Source organism: Phyllobates terribilis, unplaced genomic scaffold (assembly GCF_046119375.1).
Source record: "Phyllobates terribilis strain yellow unplaced genomic scaffold, ASM4611937v1 Scaffold_5__5_contigs__length_657084704, whole genome shotgun sequence".
Taxonomy (NCBI): Eukaryota; Metazoa; Chordata; class Amphibia; order Anura; family Dendrobatidae; genus Phyllobates; species Phyllobates terribilis.
In genome coordinates this window covers 163648591-163663975 of record NW_027362765.1, presented here as the reverse complement: position 1 = coordinate 163663975, position 15385 = coordinate 163648591, and the positions used below count along the sequence as shown (strand labels likewise).

The 15385-nt window shown below is 39.0% G+C and overlaps 1 protein-coding gene across 1 annotated transcript; it reads right to left on the bottom strand.

The window, feature by feature from the left end:
• Positions 1-2045: 2045 nt before the first annotated feature.
• LOC141270991 (keratin, type I cytoskeletal 19-like) lies at positions 2046-10691 on the bottom strand. Its single transcript, XM_073681087.1, has 8 exons — positions 10214-10691; positions 8668-8750; positions 8302-8458; positions 7840-8001; positions 7587-7715; positions 6666-6886; positions 5779-5810; positions 2046-3972 (listed from the first exon to the last, which is right to left on the bottom strand). The coding sequence occupies exons 1-8, from the start codon at positions 10679-10681 to the stop codon at positions 3890-3892; spliced, it is 1335 nt and encodes a 444-aa protein (XP_073537188.1). The 5' UTR covers positions 10682-10691; the 3' UTR covers positions 2046-3889.
• Positions 10692-15385: the final 4694 nt, after the last annotated feature.

The window sequence follows — 15385 nt, the reverse complement described above, 5'->3', positions numbered from 1 at the left end:
AAAAAAAAAGATAAAAAAAGGCAAATTAGAAATAATTTCACAAAGAACCTCAAAAATGGGCCAGACAAAAATTGTTGGCACCTTTCCAAAATTGTGGGTACACAACTTTGTTTCAAGCATGTGATGCTCGTTCAAACTCACTTGTGGCAAGTAACAGGTATGGGCAATATGAAAATCTCGCCTGAAACCAGATAAAAAAGGGAGAAGTTGAACCAATCTTTGCATTCTCTGTCTGTTTGTGGCACACTAAACATGGAGAACAGAAAGAGAAGAAAATTGTCTGAGGACTGGAGAACCAATATTGTTGAACAATATCAACAATCTCAAGGTTAAAAGTCCATCTCCAGAGATCTTGATGTTCCTTTGTCCATGGTGCGCAACATAATAAAGAAGTTTACAAACCATAGCACTGCAGCTAATCTTCCTCGATGTGGAAGGAAGAAAAAAATTGATGAAAGGTAGCAACACAGGATAGTCCAAAAGATGGATAAGCAGCCCCAATCAAGTTCCAAAGAAATTTAAGCTGTCCTACAGGTTTAGGGTTCATTAGTGTGAGAGTGAAGTTCAACGTTTGAATGAAATGAAACGCTATGGCAGGAGACCCAGGAGGACCCCACTGCTGACACAGCATTAAAAAGCTAGACTGCAGTTACCAAAATGTATGTGAGTAAGCTAAAATTCTTCTGGGAAGGTGTCTTGTGGATAGATGAGACCAAGATACAGCTTTTTGGTAAAGCACATCATTCTACTGTTTTCCGAAAATTGAACGCGGTCTACAAAGAAAAGAACACAGTACCTACAGTCAAATAAACTGGAGGTTCAAAGATGTTTTGGGGTTGTTTTGCTGCCTCTATCACTGAGTGCCTTGACTGTGTGCAAGGCATCATGAAATATGAAGATTACCAAAGGATTGCGGGTCCCAATGTAATGCCCAGTGTCAGAAAGCTGTGTTTGCATATTAGGCCATGGGTCTTCCAGCAGGACAATGACCCCAAACATACTTCAACAAGCACCCAGAAATGGATAGAAACAAAACACGGGAGAGTTCTGAAGTGGCCAGAAATGAGTCTGGATCTCAATTTCATTGAATATCTGTGGAAAGATCTTAAAATTGCTGTTAGCAGAAGGCACCCTTCAAATATGAGAGACCTGGAGCAGTTTGCAAAAGGAGAGTGTTCCAAAATTCTAGCTGAGAGGTGTAAGAAGCTTGTTGATGGTTATAGGAAGCGACTGATTGCAGTTATTTATTCCAAAGGGTGTGCAACCAAATATTAAGTTGAGAGTGCCAACAATTTTGTTCAGCCCTTTTTCTTTGTTTTGTGTTGTTCCAATACACACAAAAGAAATAAACATGTGTATAACAAAACATGTGTAATTGCAATTATTTTCTGAGAGAAACACTTCATTTTCTGTAATTATTCCAAGGGTGCCAAAACTTTTGGCCATGACTGTATATGTGGTCAATTAATTGGTATCATTGTTTAAAGGGGATGTCTCACAAAGTTCGTTTTAATTAAGTTATCTTGGAATAAAAATCTATTTCACAATTGAATGTGTTAAAAAAATGTTCCTGTGCTGAGATAATCTTATAAATGTGCCCCTGCTATGTACTGTGTAATGACTCCGTCTTACCATGCAGGATCATGGTCTGATCGTACCACAGCTCCTGATTGAGAGGGAGCTAAAGGGAGTATACAGACAGGACAGTATGGGTTTGCAGCTGATTCATTCTGTGAGATAAAACATTTCCCTGCCTGATTAAAACAATGCTTTACCTCACAGAAAGCAGCTGCTGCAATCCCATGCTGTCCTGTCTGCATACTTTATTTTGCTTTCACCCCTGCCCAGGGGCTGTGGTATGTTCAGACCATGTTCCTGCACGGTCAGACACAACCATTACACAGTACATAGCAGGGGCACATTTATAAGATTATCTCAGCACAGGAAGATTTTTTGTAACACATCCAATTGTGGAACCTATTATTATTCCAAGATCTTTTGATTAAAATGTACTTTGTTCATGGGAAAACCCCTTTAAAGGAAATTTTTGAAACAGACTATAAACCAATAAGGAATGTCATAAAATTCAGCCCATTGGGTTCAGGTTTCGACTGAACTGTCCAGCAAAGGACCAAAGAATCCTATGATGTGCCTTAGCTTTGAAATTTTAGCAAAAGTCCCATAAGGTTCCGTACTGGACACGAGCTGATGCTGGACTACATTACTTGTATACATTCCTAATTTTTATCATGTGTTTTCAATAGTAAAAGGGTATATGCATGTGGTCTATAGAGTGGGATATAAAAAATGTCCTCTGATGGCCCAAATACATCAGTCTGACACTCAAAGTGGGAATCCACAAGTTAAGCCCTTCACAGATCTTAAAAATAAGCTGGTCAACCTTATATTAGTTGGGTGGTGGAAGCACATTAGACCTTACTTTTTCTGTAAACTTATGGGGCACAAACTTTGAGCCCTCTACCAACAAGACTTTTATGAGAAGTCTATATAACAGGAATAAACCATCCTTAGACTCTCAAAAATTAACATTCTTTATCTTTCAGTATTCTTGAACCTTTCAAGGCTATCCTATTGCAACCACTCTTGCCCACATATAACTAGTGGAAAGATTTATGATGTTCTTCGTGTTTTAGTGTACACAGTATATAATTTATCTTTACGTGTATCAGGGTCTGACTGGCACAACAGAATACCAGAGAAGGGACCATCAGTCAGACAAAATAATGGGCAACAAAGGTCCGTCAAAAGGCAATGCCCATTGGAGGTGATTCAATCATTTGCCTTTAGGGTCTGATTTCTGTGGGTTGGTTGACAAATAATTTATATGGCTTTATTTATGCTGTATGATGTGTGTGGTGATAATAATAATTAAGTAGATGGCTTAATTATAAGTGGATGTACCCATTTGTTATTCAGATGGAAGGTGAACCCTCAGAATTAATTGCTTCGATGGTTAAAAGGAACATTAGTCCAAAACTACAGTTATTATATTCTGGAACATAAACTTGTCAAAGCAACTGCATAATAATTAACAGGATGAAGTGTAATAATAAAGGGATATAATGAAAATGTAATAATAAAATAATGATGCACAAATTTACCAGTGTTCTCCACAAAAATCCAGTTTTCTAGTGTCCTAAAGGACGCAGTATGCTACCTACTCACTATGATGTGTAGAGTAAATGTGTTTTTTGTTAGCAGTGCAGATTAGATGGTTACTATGTCTTGGTCCATAATTTCAGGATAAAAGTGCACTAGTGACAATGACAGATATAATATATAGTAAAAGTCACTCCTTGTTTAAGTTGCCACCCATCAGCAGAGTCATGCCTCTCATAATTCAGCCTCTCCCATAGATCAAACTATACTCATAGTAATGATGCATTTAATGGATATATGTGTCGTCGTAATTGAGATTCTGTCACCTCATAAATATATTCCTAAGAGAGTAATGTGAGATGACTATCCCCATCTTTATAATACAAAATATATATTGTGTTAAAGGAGAAATGACACCATTTAGAATAAAGTATTGTCTGTCAGCCTTGGTTGTGACAAATGAAGCCAACCTATGAACAGGATAGGACTGGCCCACCAGTGCATTCTCTGGTAGACCCAGGCATTATCACACTAATGAGCCTTATAAGTCTAGAAAACCCCATATGGTGGAGGTGGAGGTGACTTTGGAGCCAAATAGTTGCCACTTGGGTCTATTTCTTATGAGTTGATCACAAATAACCCATGTGTACAACGAGAACACCAAATATTATAATGCAATTAGATGTGTACACTACAGACAGTGGCCATCAAAAGCATTTCTTCTGGTCATTCCAAGGAACCTCAGTCTGACATGAAGTGGCAAACATTTCTAATAATTTTCTCTTGGCGACATAATTTTTCTGCTTTCAATTTCTTCTGTTACGGAGACAACTCTTACAAGCTTTGGGCGAACTAAAAAAAAAATAAATTTTATTTAAATTGAAAAAGGTTTTTTAAGGCATTTTAGATGCTATTAACTTGTTTATTCCTTCTATTAAGGGTTTTTCTCAAGTTATAAAAATTGCTTTAATTAGTTAGACAGCATGGAAATAAGCAGGTCTACAATTAACTTGCTCTTTCTATCTGCTATCATTCTCCTGCAATGAGAGCTTTTATTTTACATAGTGTACAGTTGGTTAACATACAGCTCAACCCCCAGTACCTGGCTGAATGTGTGCAGTAGTTACATTCCAGGAGAGGAGTTAACTCATAACATCCCAGCTACCCCTATACGGCCTATTAATTTCTATATAGCACCTGCCTCCCCCTCTCTCAGCTCCTGACAAGATGCTCTTATTAGTTCTAGGTAATCATAATTCCCTGGCATCCAACATCACGGCTTTCACTGTCCAGAGCTGTATGCTTGTTAAAAATGCACTGTTACATGTATTTGTAAATACAGTGATTGCAGTGTAGACTCAGGAACAAACACTGATGGCTGAATGTGTTACAGCAGAACTTGTGCTGAGACTTCTAGTTCTACTATAGCTCTGCTACTCACTAGAACTTTCATTCAAGGAGGAAAGCCCTCCCTGCTAGAAATCAAGAAGTGAGGAGACTAAAGAGACTACATACCTCTGAGCTTCTCATGAGACAATTTAAGAATACCAAATTAAATTTTAAATATTCCCCTCTCGTAATGGTTGGAAAATAGCAGCCACCTCATGCAAATACTGGGGGCAAGAATCTTGATTGGTAACACTAGTGAAACATAATACTATAACTTTTATAATATAAAAGATGACCAGGGTAGTTAATGGTTATCTTCAAACTATAGGGATCTAGGTCTTTGATTGCATAGACTATGACTAAAGTTTTTCCATTAATATTCCTGCTTTCAAGTTATCCACAAAATTGTATTTTAGCATTTGTCATTTGCGTCTTTCTTTTTTTTTAACTTGTTTCCTTTTTCGTTATTTTAATTTCCTTTATCTTCCTCATTATAATCTTTTCCTCTTAGTATCTACTATCTATCATATCTCTCTTCAAATGTTACAAAAAGGAATGGAAGAGAAAACTGGATGGTGAAGGCCCCTATGCGACTTGTCACTTTTGCCTTCTCTATGATTCAGCTTTGATACACTCAGTGTGGTTAAACCCACTCTTGCAGTGAAGATATTTTTTCACCCTAAAGAAATCTGTCACCAGGTGCTTGCTACTTAATCTGAGAGCTGCATAATGTACATATAGAGACCTATATTCCAGCGATGTGTCATTTATTATGCTGCTCTCCATAAATTTGAAAAAATAAGTTTTATCAGCAGCAGATTATCACTAGAAGACTAGTAAACCTGTTGCCATTTAGCCTTCCAAATTCATGAGCTCTGTATATCCCTGCCCCCACCACTGATTGGCAGATTTCTGCCTATGCACAGCGTATAAATAAAGCTCTCAATCAGTGGTGTCGATGGGGTTACATAGAGATCAGCATTCAAAGTACTGGTAGATCTGCAGCAGACAAAACCATGATTTTATCAAAACTGCAGCAGGCAGCACAATAACTAATACATCGCTAGAATCAGTGTCTAGGCTTCTACATTATGCTGCTCTCTGATGATGTATCAAAAACCTGATGACAGATTCCCTTTAAAATAATAACCGCCTTTAGACTTTCTTTTGGCAAGCAAAAACAAGCTAACCTAACCATTTTCTCATATTGTATAATATGTATGGCCATTAACAGTAACATTGTAAAGCATATCAGTTGATTCTACTCACCTTCAGATACAGGTGGTGAAAACTTTGTTGCACTGCAAAACAAATCAGAATGTGTATTAGAAAACATTATAATTGATCCTTGGGCTACATTATATCTCTTCTATGTTATGTAAGTATTCCAGGTAGAAAAGAGCGAATCGTTCACTGGCTCCAGCGAATTTGAACAGGTTTGCTATTCAATTTGTGTAAATCACCATAAATGCCTGCTGCTATTTTACATAATGCAGAAGGTTGCACCAGATGAACTTGGGCAGGACAGGGACGGGCTTCCCAATAATGCCTAGCAGCCAGCACATCACATAGTATTCTATAACCATTACACTGGATAATACATAACATAATATAACACAGCTTATCGTAGCCTGTATAAAAGCCAAGTCAAGGAATGCAGCATAGCTACCATTTTGGAGTGAATCTTTTTAATAATAATAATAATTTTTATTTCTATAGCGCCAACATATTCCGCAGCACTTTACGTTTTAGACAAGTATGAGCCAAATATACAGAACGTTTGTGAATTTGAATCCTAAGCAATGTAGAAAAATCAAATCTACTCTCAATATTGATAGTGATCATAGTAGTAGAATTGAGAGTAATTTTCGTAATTGAATTGATAACTGGTCCACGGAAGAGAGAGATGTAGTTGAACAGTTGGGTAGGAAGGGGGAATATACGGTAACTTGTAATACAGGTATTACATTGTATTTATTGTCTATAAGTACTGGATTTTTGGTAAATGAGGGCAATTTCATACTATTTATGTGATTTTGAAAAAAAGAAGGAAACAAATGTTATTAAAAAAGTTAACTTCAAAGCAGCTTAATTTCTTATTTCATATTTTAAATACATTGGAACAGTAAAAAGTTAATTTAAGATTATTCACTTACTGTGTGTCCTGATTATCAATTAGTAGTCGATATGTAGAAATTTCTCTTTCCAAGTGTGTAGTAATATCCATTAAAGTCTTGTGGTCTTCATTTTGGCATTCCTGCTTGGCTCGTATCTGTGACAGATTTGCTTCCACCTGGTTGATGAGGATTTGTAACTGTGACAGCTGGGATCTATAACTGGCTTCTTTTTCCGATAATGTGGTTTCAAGTGCTAATTTCTATAATGGTAAAAAATTGTTTATTGATAACACATTTCCAATAAGTGTTACAAAAGTATTCTTGCTTGGCTTTTTTTGGAATGCTCATAGATATAAAATGATAGCAGAGCATCCTCTCCATTCTCAAGACATAACCACAAAACATAGGTTCAGTCTCGAGATAAATGGGATCACAGAGGTAGGAAGGAACCCAATTTATTAGCCATTTGTGGCATATCATGTGGATATGCTGTACACATGTGAGATGGACTAACTTTTTAAAGGCAAACAAACCTGGTATTTATTGGCATTCTGCTCTGCACATAAATATTGCAGAGCATAATATTAGTCAAGTCAAGACAACAGCGCGTTCACTGCGTTATGAGTGGTAACTGTTACAGCACCCTGCAGCGTCCTGATAACTGGAAACGTGTGGCTGCAGGGAGAATATGGCTTCATTTTCTCCCAGAAGCCTCACTTCCACTTGGACACCTGTTCATGTTTAATGGTATTTTTTTTAATATTACCACTATGTCTGCAGGTAGATACCATTTTTTTATTCACAGGTCCCTTTAAGGTTAATTTGTAACCTGTATGCACTCTCTAGTGGCCGAATGCTATCTTTCATTTACTTCTAAGGGTTTGGATTTGTATTTCCCCTTGATTTTTTCTTACTCATCAACTCTGTTATGTGTCAATATATTTCAGGTTTAGAATTTACCATGCTTAGTTGGCTTTGTAGATCAATATCCAAAGTCTGAACCATTCTTTTCAATTCTATGGCCTCACCCTGGAAGGTAGGAAGGTGTTCAGAAGAGCCAGATTCTACATCCCGTTTCAGTTCTTCACTCTAGAAATTGATAAACAGGGTTGAAAAGTCTTCAGATCTCTTATAAAGGCTCATATTATTTCTTATATTATACCTATCACTAACTAAGTGAATATGTTTTAATAAGGTGAAGAATAATACAAACTTTTGCCAGGAACCATTTTTCTGCCTCTGCTTTGTTATTTTCCATCAGAACTTCATATTGATGACGAATCTCGGATAACATTTTGCTCAAATCCATTGTCTCGGGGGTGTCCACTTCCACAGTGACTCTAGCACCGAGCTGATTGTAAAGGCTGTTTATTGCCTGTTAGTACATAGAAAAAAGTAAATGTGTTATCTAAAGAACAGGTAATAAGCTGGTAGGACCATGCACCCCAAAATGTTAAAACAGGTGTAATATCAAACTCATTTCCACAACCCACCAATTTAATTTTCATTTTTTGAAGACTACATCTATTTTGTCTAAGTCTTTTTCCCTGAAATGACTTGATTGTAAAACCAATGAATTTAACAGACATTTCTTGGTTCCAATCTACAAGTTCTTTATAAATATATTTTGCCTGATCAATATTGTAGTCCCTAATATTTTACAACACTACATTACATCTTGATTGGTCTTCTTCTTCTTAAGCATGTCTTGCTGAAGGTTTTGATGGTAAACGTCAAGATCTTCAACTTCTTCCTTGATAGCCTCTAACTCAAGGCGAAGAGCCTTCACATCCAGTTCAACATCAGTTCTTAACTTGACCTCCAACTCATATCTTGGAACACATGAAAGAAAAACAAAAAATAATGATTTATTCCTTCAAAGAAATATGTATATTGAAATAATGGTTTAAAGTATTGGCCTCCTCATATGTGACATATGTACCTTTTGGGGGCTGTGAATGGCTTCTACCTCTGCACCTCAAATAACTAAGCACTTATGCTGGTCCATGATTAATATGTATAAATATAAAGATATACTTACTTATTTTGGAAATCATCCACAGCTAAGCGAGTATTGTCAATCTGTCGAGAAAGCCTTGTGTTGTCCATTGTGGATTTGAAAATCTGAAAAAAAAATCTATTCATTTGTCTTTTACATGTCATAATTTAGCCCCAAAGGGCACAAGTCTTTAAAGAATTGCCATATTATATGACTGATTTATCCAGACACTTTATACAACTTTTAAGGTACATTCATATCAATTTAAGGATAAGATCTGGTAAAATTTCATCCACATTGCTGGTAATCTGAAAAACTCTTAAAGTAAAAGAAAAGTTTTGTAGATACAAATTACATTCTGTAAATCGAAAGAAAATGTTCCCATAATGCAATGACTTTATGTCATCTTCATTATAATTAGTAACATCAGTTCCTGAGGAGAGGCTTACAGTCTACTTTCCTTATTTCAGAAACTAGGGCCATTTTATTTATCAAAATGTTTCTCGGATATAGGCGAAAACACAATTGCAAACAGGGAGAACAGACCACCTCCATGCAGATATTGACCTAAATTGCACCCACACTCAGGACCCTATTGCTCCAAAGCAACAGTGCTGAATATACCTAAATATAAAATTATCTTTATTGGAATCTAAAAATAATAGAACTTTTAAGATTTATTTAACTTTCCATTTTGATTAAACAGTAACACTATCACTTGGAACTATTTTTATTTTAACCATCACCTAAGATGTGTGTTAGCTGCACTTTGTCACAGAGTTTTTTGAGGTGTATCTTGTAGCAGGAATGCTCCAAAAATGTCTGAAAAATTGTATAAAAAGCACTTGAAAAACATTTCCTATTGAATTTCTATTGTATAACCATTTTGCTGTTTTTATGTTCAGCATCTTGAGTGTTTTTTTTCTGCTTCAAGTTTTGAAAAACTTATGGTGAGAAAACAGAAAGTTTATGTCTTTTCTTTGAGTAAAGACTGGCATGCACTCAGTCGTGGTTCAAGGTTCTGTTGGAACGGGATACACAACCCCTTTAGCAAGGCAGGAGACATTCTGCCAGACTTAGGTACAGGAGTGCCTTATGGATCATAATCTCCTAAGCGACATTGTGATAAAGACCCTGCAGGGGTCGAAACATCATCTATAACATTGTTGTAAATCTCCCAGCACCTTTTGCTTTTTTTCCATTTGTCTGCTTTCACTGATAATAAAGCTTCTTTGCATCAACTGAAACAAGAGTGTGGGGTGAATTTCTTCTGCCTATCTCTTCTTTCAAGCGGTTCCTGATGGAAACACTCCACACTAGACACTGTCTAATCAAAAGACTGCAAATAACACTATAGGGAAAAAACTCTTACAAGAAACTTCAATACCACATGAGGAAACTAAAAGCTTCTCAAAAAACTCCTCTAAGAAAGATCATTTGCCTAAAAGGTTTCCACTAGAATACTCAATCAAACAACTTCTCATACCTTCCTAACTTTTTATTGACAATGCCATTTAAAAAAAAGGAATTTTAAAATATACTATCTGACTAGTACACCAAAAAAAGAGCAATGTTAAATTTACCTTACCTTGCTTTGAAGCTCTTCAACTGCTCCAAAAAAGTCGTTAAAATCAGGCAGCATCTGAGGATGATTTTTATCATACCACTCTCGAATTTTCCTCTCCATATGAGCATTCTCTTCCTCCAAGGAACGCACCTTCTCCAAGTAGGTTGCCAGTCGGTCGTTCAGAATCCTCATGGTATCTCTCTCATTTGTGGGGAGTAAATTATGTTTCTTGGGGTCTCTGCTAGGAGATCTTTCCCTAATGAGGCTTCCATGTCTTTGCCCAAAGGTAGAACAAACATGAGTAAATGAATTGTGTTTGGTAATGGGACTTCCAGTAGGTTTTGTTCTGAAACTAATTGGTCTCCAGCTACAGGCAGTAGTGGATTTACTGAAACCTCTGAGGTTAAGTGAAGTTATCTGATTGAAGATATGTGGGGATAGACTCCCTTTGAGTTTTGCTGGTTGAGACTGTTTGGAGTTGTGGCTCATGGTGTCAGTATAGCAAATATTATACTTGGCAGGCTTGACAGTACAAAGAATGTTTTTACAAATTTAAGACCTCTTTTAAGAAGCATGGTAATGGGTGTGATAACAACGCATCTTCTTTACAGGCAATGTAATCTGATCATTTCCTTTCTTAACTCGGTAAGTGGATTTGTCAGACAATGTAAAAAAACATCTAAGAACATGGGGGTGGCAGGTCAGATTGTAGACATTTACAAGTTTAAAATGCTTCTTAGGTGATACTTTGACACACCCAACTAAGCAACATGGTAAAAAATATCATCTTTAAAGCAAAGAGGCTTACACACCTCCCATAATATCCATAATTGGTAGACTGATTATCACAAGATACATAGACAACACGCATCTAAATAGCAGCTCATAGCACAGTGATTCAGAAAAAAAGTACACATAAACCTACAAATTAGGCCTAAATCTGAAAATGTTCAAGTCATTGAGTGAGATACAATCAAGTTTATAGTGTAGGGGTTTAGAATTAAGTGAGCACTAGCCATTTGTTTAGCTTTTTTGTATCTTACATGTTTTTATGTGCAATGTGATACGGTAAGTATGTGAGGTAAGAGGAATAGGTGGCTTCTTGGGTTATGTTGAGGGTTGTTGTTATTGGTTGCCGGGATTAAATAAAAAAATTGAATGACTTTAGAGAACTTGCATACGTATATTACAGTATATAACATAGACCTACAAGGTCATCCATAATCTGTCTCTTCTGCTCCTCTGTATATCTCAGAACTGATCTCCCAATATCTTCCAACACGTAACCTCCAGTCCTCCCAAAACCTCTACTTCTCCTCCGCACTATTACGTTCCTCACTCAGTCCCCTCCAAGGCTTCCCCCGAGTAACCCCCATCCACTGGAATTATGTGCCCCAACACTTACGATTATCCACTCCACCTTATTCTGAACTTTCAGACAGAACTTGAAAACGCATCTCTTCAAGAAAGCTTACTGCCTGCAATAACCCACCCACCACCACCAGAGCTGCCGCAACCCCCCAACCTACTGTCTCCGATGCGATCATGTGTTGTGTTCCATGGTGGAATGCATAACTTATGGTTTGTCACTTCCGGTGGCTCAGCTATAATTACAGGCCAGTGGCTGAATAAGCCGTACCAGGGACACTGACCACGGGCTGGATTCTGCTTGGACCACAGGACACTATGCCACCAAGCAATCCTGCAAGCTAAGTCATTTTGAAAACTACCAGCTAATTGCAGCATACAATTAACGTTTACATGCTTACTGTCAAAACAAAGTTAACTAATTGTGTATAGATTACATTGTTAAGTAGAGTGCAGTTTATCTAATAGTGCACAATCCATGTATGACAAGTAACACTGAGCACTTTATTGATCAAATTTGTGAGATATTATACACCTGAGACAGCACAAAGCACATTATTACATGCAACAGAAATTGTCAATGTAACTATATGAAGTGTTCATTGTTGTGACAGTACACTTTAGTTGGGTATTATTATACTAGATGGTTGCCCGATTCTAACGCATCGGGTATTCTAGAATATGTATGTGGCCGACCGGGCGCGACTAATCAGCGAAGCAGTGTTTAAATGGGTTGTGCACTACTTTAAATTAACCCCCCAATGTATCCCCCCGGGGCCCCTAATGAATTTTGTAATTACGTCATGTTGTCAATACTGCTTGTGACAACATCGCTGACCACGCACAGCCAGCACGTAATTCCCCCGGCTGCAGCCGACTCTTGCTTCCGCTTACATCACGACTATTTGCGGCTGCAGCCAGGGGTCTCCTGTTCCGCGTACCACGGTGAATGATGGGCTGTAGGCGGGGTTATCCCCCATCGGGAGCGGCGCTGCCTGTGCGGGTACTTCCGCTGCGAGCAGCCGGGAGATGACCGGCTGGCGCCGGTCATCTCCCGGCTGCATCGCTGCTGACCTCCATGCGGCTACCGTCAGGAGATCAGCGGCTAGGGCCGCTGATCTCCCGATCGGCAAGTGTGAAGGGAGGACCGGGGAGCGGCGCCGCCTAGGCCGCTGGTCGGGGTACTTCTGCTGCGAGCAGCCGGGAGATGACAGGCTAGCGCCGGTCATCTCCCGGCTGCATCACCGCTGACCTCCGTGCGGCAGATGAGCCACTAACGGCCGCCATCTTGTTCTGAAATCCCGCGTCGCTGATTGGCCGCGGCCGGACCAATCAGCGAAGCGGGATTTCCTGGACGGACAGACAGACGGGATAAGCCGATTATATAGTAGGTTCGCTTGTAATTCCTGATGAACCTTTGAAAACCATCAAAGGGGAAACGCGTCGTTTTTTCATTACATGTTTTACCACTAGAAAGTGTGGCGTTTAGAGCATTTAATATTGGTTGTCCCAGAGTAAAGTTACAGGCTTCTAACAGACATTGGTATACAAGGTTGCTTAGATACCAACTGTGTTGTCTTTGGTTTTAACCATAGTATTTTCTGACTTCCATTCCTCTCTCCATTTACAATTATCAGGTGTGTTTGTGGTTACAAATAGGGCCTACTAGGGTCAGAGTAGGGTCAGACAACGTTGAGCAGGGACACCATTTGCACTTTTAGGGTGCCAACCTCTGCGACTAGGCAGAGTATAGTTTCTCATTAGGGCACCATAGGGCACCCTAGGCTACATTCTCCAAACTTGTCCAAGAGGGGTTTCGGACATACCTAGACAGATATCTAGATCTTATCTCTATTTTGGTCTACCTAGTAGACTTTTAATGCATATCTTACAAACTTTAGGTTTTATATGTAATATTTTTTTCTTCCTGTGAACTATATTTAGGAAATTAGCCAAAGATACCTGGAAAGGGCTTTGAATGGGAAATAAACACCAATCACTTCTATCTTCATGGTCATATTTGCCACTAAACAGTGTTCCAGTGCCTTGAGTGTCAGTTAGCGGAGGGTGGCACAAGTGTGAAAAATATTTTTTTTATCTATTCTTCCCATCTCCAGACCAAATAGCAAAAACATCATTTTTGCAGACAGTGGGGGAAGGTGTGGTTTGGAGGTTCCTTGTATTTATTTGTATTCATTATAGATGAGAGGATCTGGCAAAATTCTAATTTGCCTAATCACCAGATTTTCACAGTAACGTTGCTGCAGTGGACACCTCTTCATCTTACTGCTCACGTTGCTGCAGTTCCACAAAGGCGGCTAAGACACAGGAAGCAGGAGATGGTAAGCACTCTGCAGTAGAGCTGTAGATACAATATACTTTTTCCTGCAGACTTGGGGGGTTATCATTAAGCTAAGTGAGTAACTGTGTGAGGACACTGCATGTGAGGAGGCAGCAATCAAAATAAGGGATAGTATGAGGGCACAGTATGGGTAGGAGGCAGTATAAAGAGTGAGGGACAATGTGAGGGCACCATATGGGAGGGGGCTGTATACAGAAGGAGGGATAGTGTGAGGGCACCACATAGGAGGGAGCACTATAAAGACGAATAGTTTGAGGGCACTGTGTGTGTGGGCAGTATACAGAAGAATGACAGTGTGAGGGCACATTATGGGGGCCAATATACAGAAGGAGGGATAGTGTGAGTGTACAGTATATGATGAAGTGTGCAGAAGGAGAGCTAATGTGAGGGCATAGTATATGAGGGAGTCAGTATACAGAAGGAAAGATAGTTTGAGGCAGAGTATGACAGGGGATAGTATACAGAATGAGGATAGTGTGAGGGCACAAGATGGGGGTGTATACAAAAAGAATGACTGTGTGAAGGCATAGTATGGGGAGGTTAGTATACAGAAGGATGGACAGTGTGAGGGCACAGTTTTGGGGCAGCATACAGAGCAAAGAATTGTCAGAGGGCACAATATGGGAAGAGTGCAGTATACAGAAGAAGGGCTGGTGTGAGGGCAAGGTATGGGGGCAGTATACATAAAGAGGGATATTTTGAGGACACACTATTGGAGCAGTATATTGAAGGAGCTATAGTGTGAGGGAAGAGTATCAGGACAGTATACAGAAAGAGAGACAATGTGAGGCCATAATATAGAAATGGGGCAGCAATGAGGAGACAGTGTGAACATGGGCAAAGTATGGAAAGGGGGCAGTGTGGGGGGTGTGCAGTGTGAGAGGATAGTGAGAAGAGACAGTTTAAAGAAGTGGCACAGTTTGTAGAGGGGGCAACATGATGGATACTGAAGATCGGGATAGCATGAAGGGTGACAGCATGAGGGAACAGTTTCAAGATAAGGATAGCATCAAGCGGAAACAATATAGGGGTGTTAAATCAGAAGGGAGGATGTTGTGGCATGATAGTTCATAAATCATAAGAGGGGCAATGCGGGGATCGTTTTTTATGAAGGGAGCACGGTGAAGGGCAATTTTTTATTCATGGGTGCAGTGTAGAGCTTATTTAGGGCACTGAACTTTAATCAGGTGGCACTATAATGGCACTGTTGTATTTAAGGGCACTATGTCGGGATGTGCTACAGAAGACCAGTGAAGAGAGAAATCTGTGAAAAAGTGACTGTGAAAAGTCAACTTGTTATCTGGATCAGATGAATTAGAAAGGGATGATAACGAATGCAATCAGAGAAAACGACACTTATAAGATACCTCATTTTGTGCACATAAAATAGCATTGTTCTCAGACAGGAATGCACACACAGTGGCGAAGAGATGCAGTAGAAAGTCATAGACTTCCTATGCGTT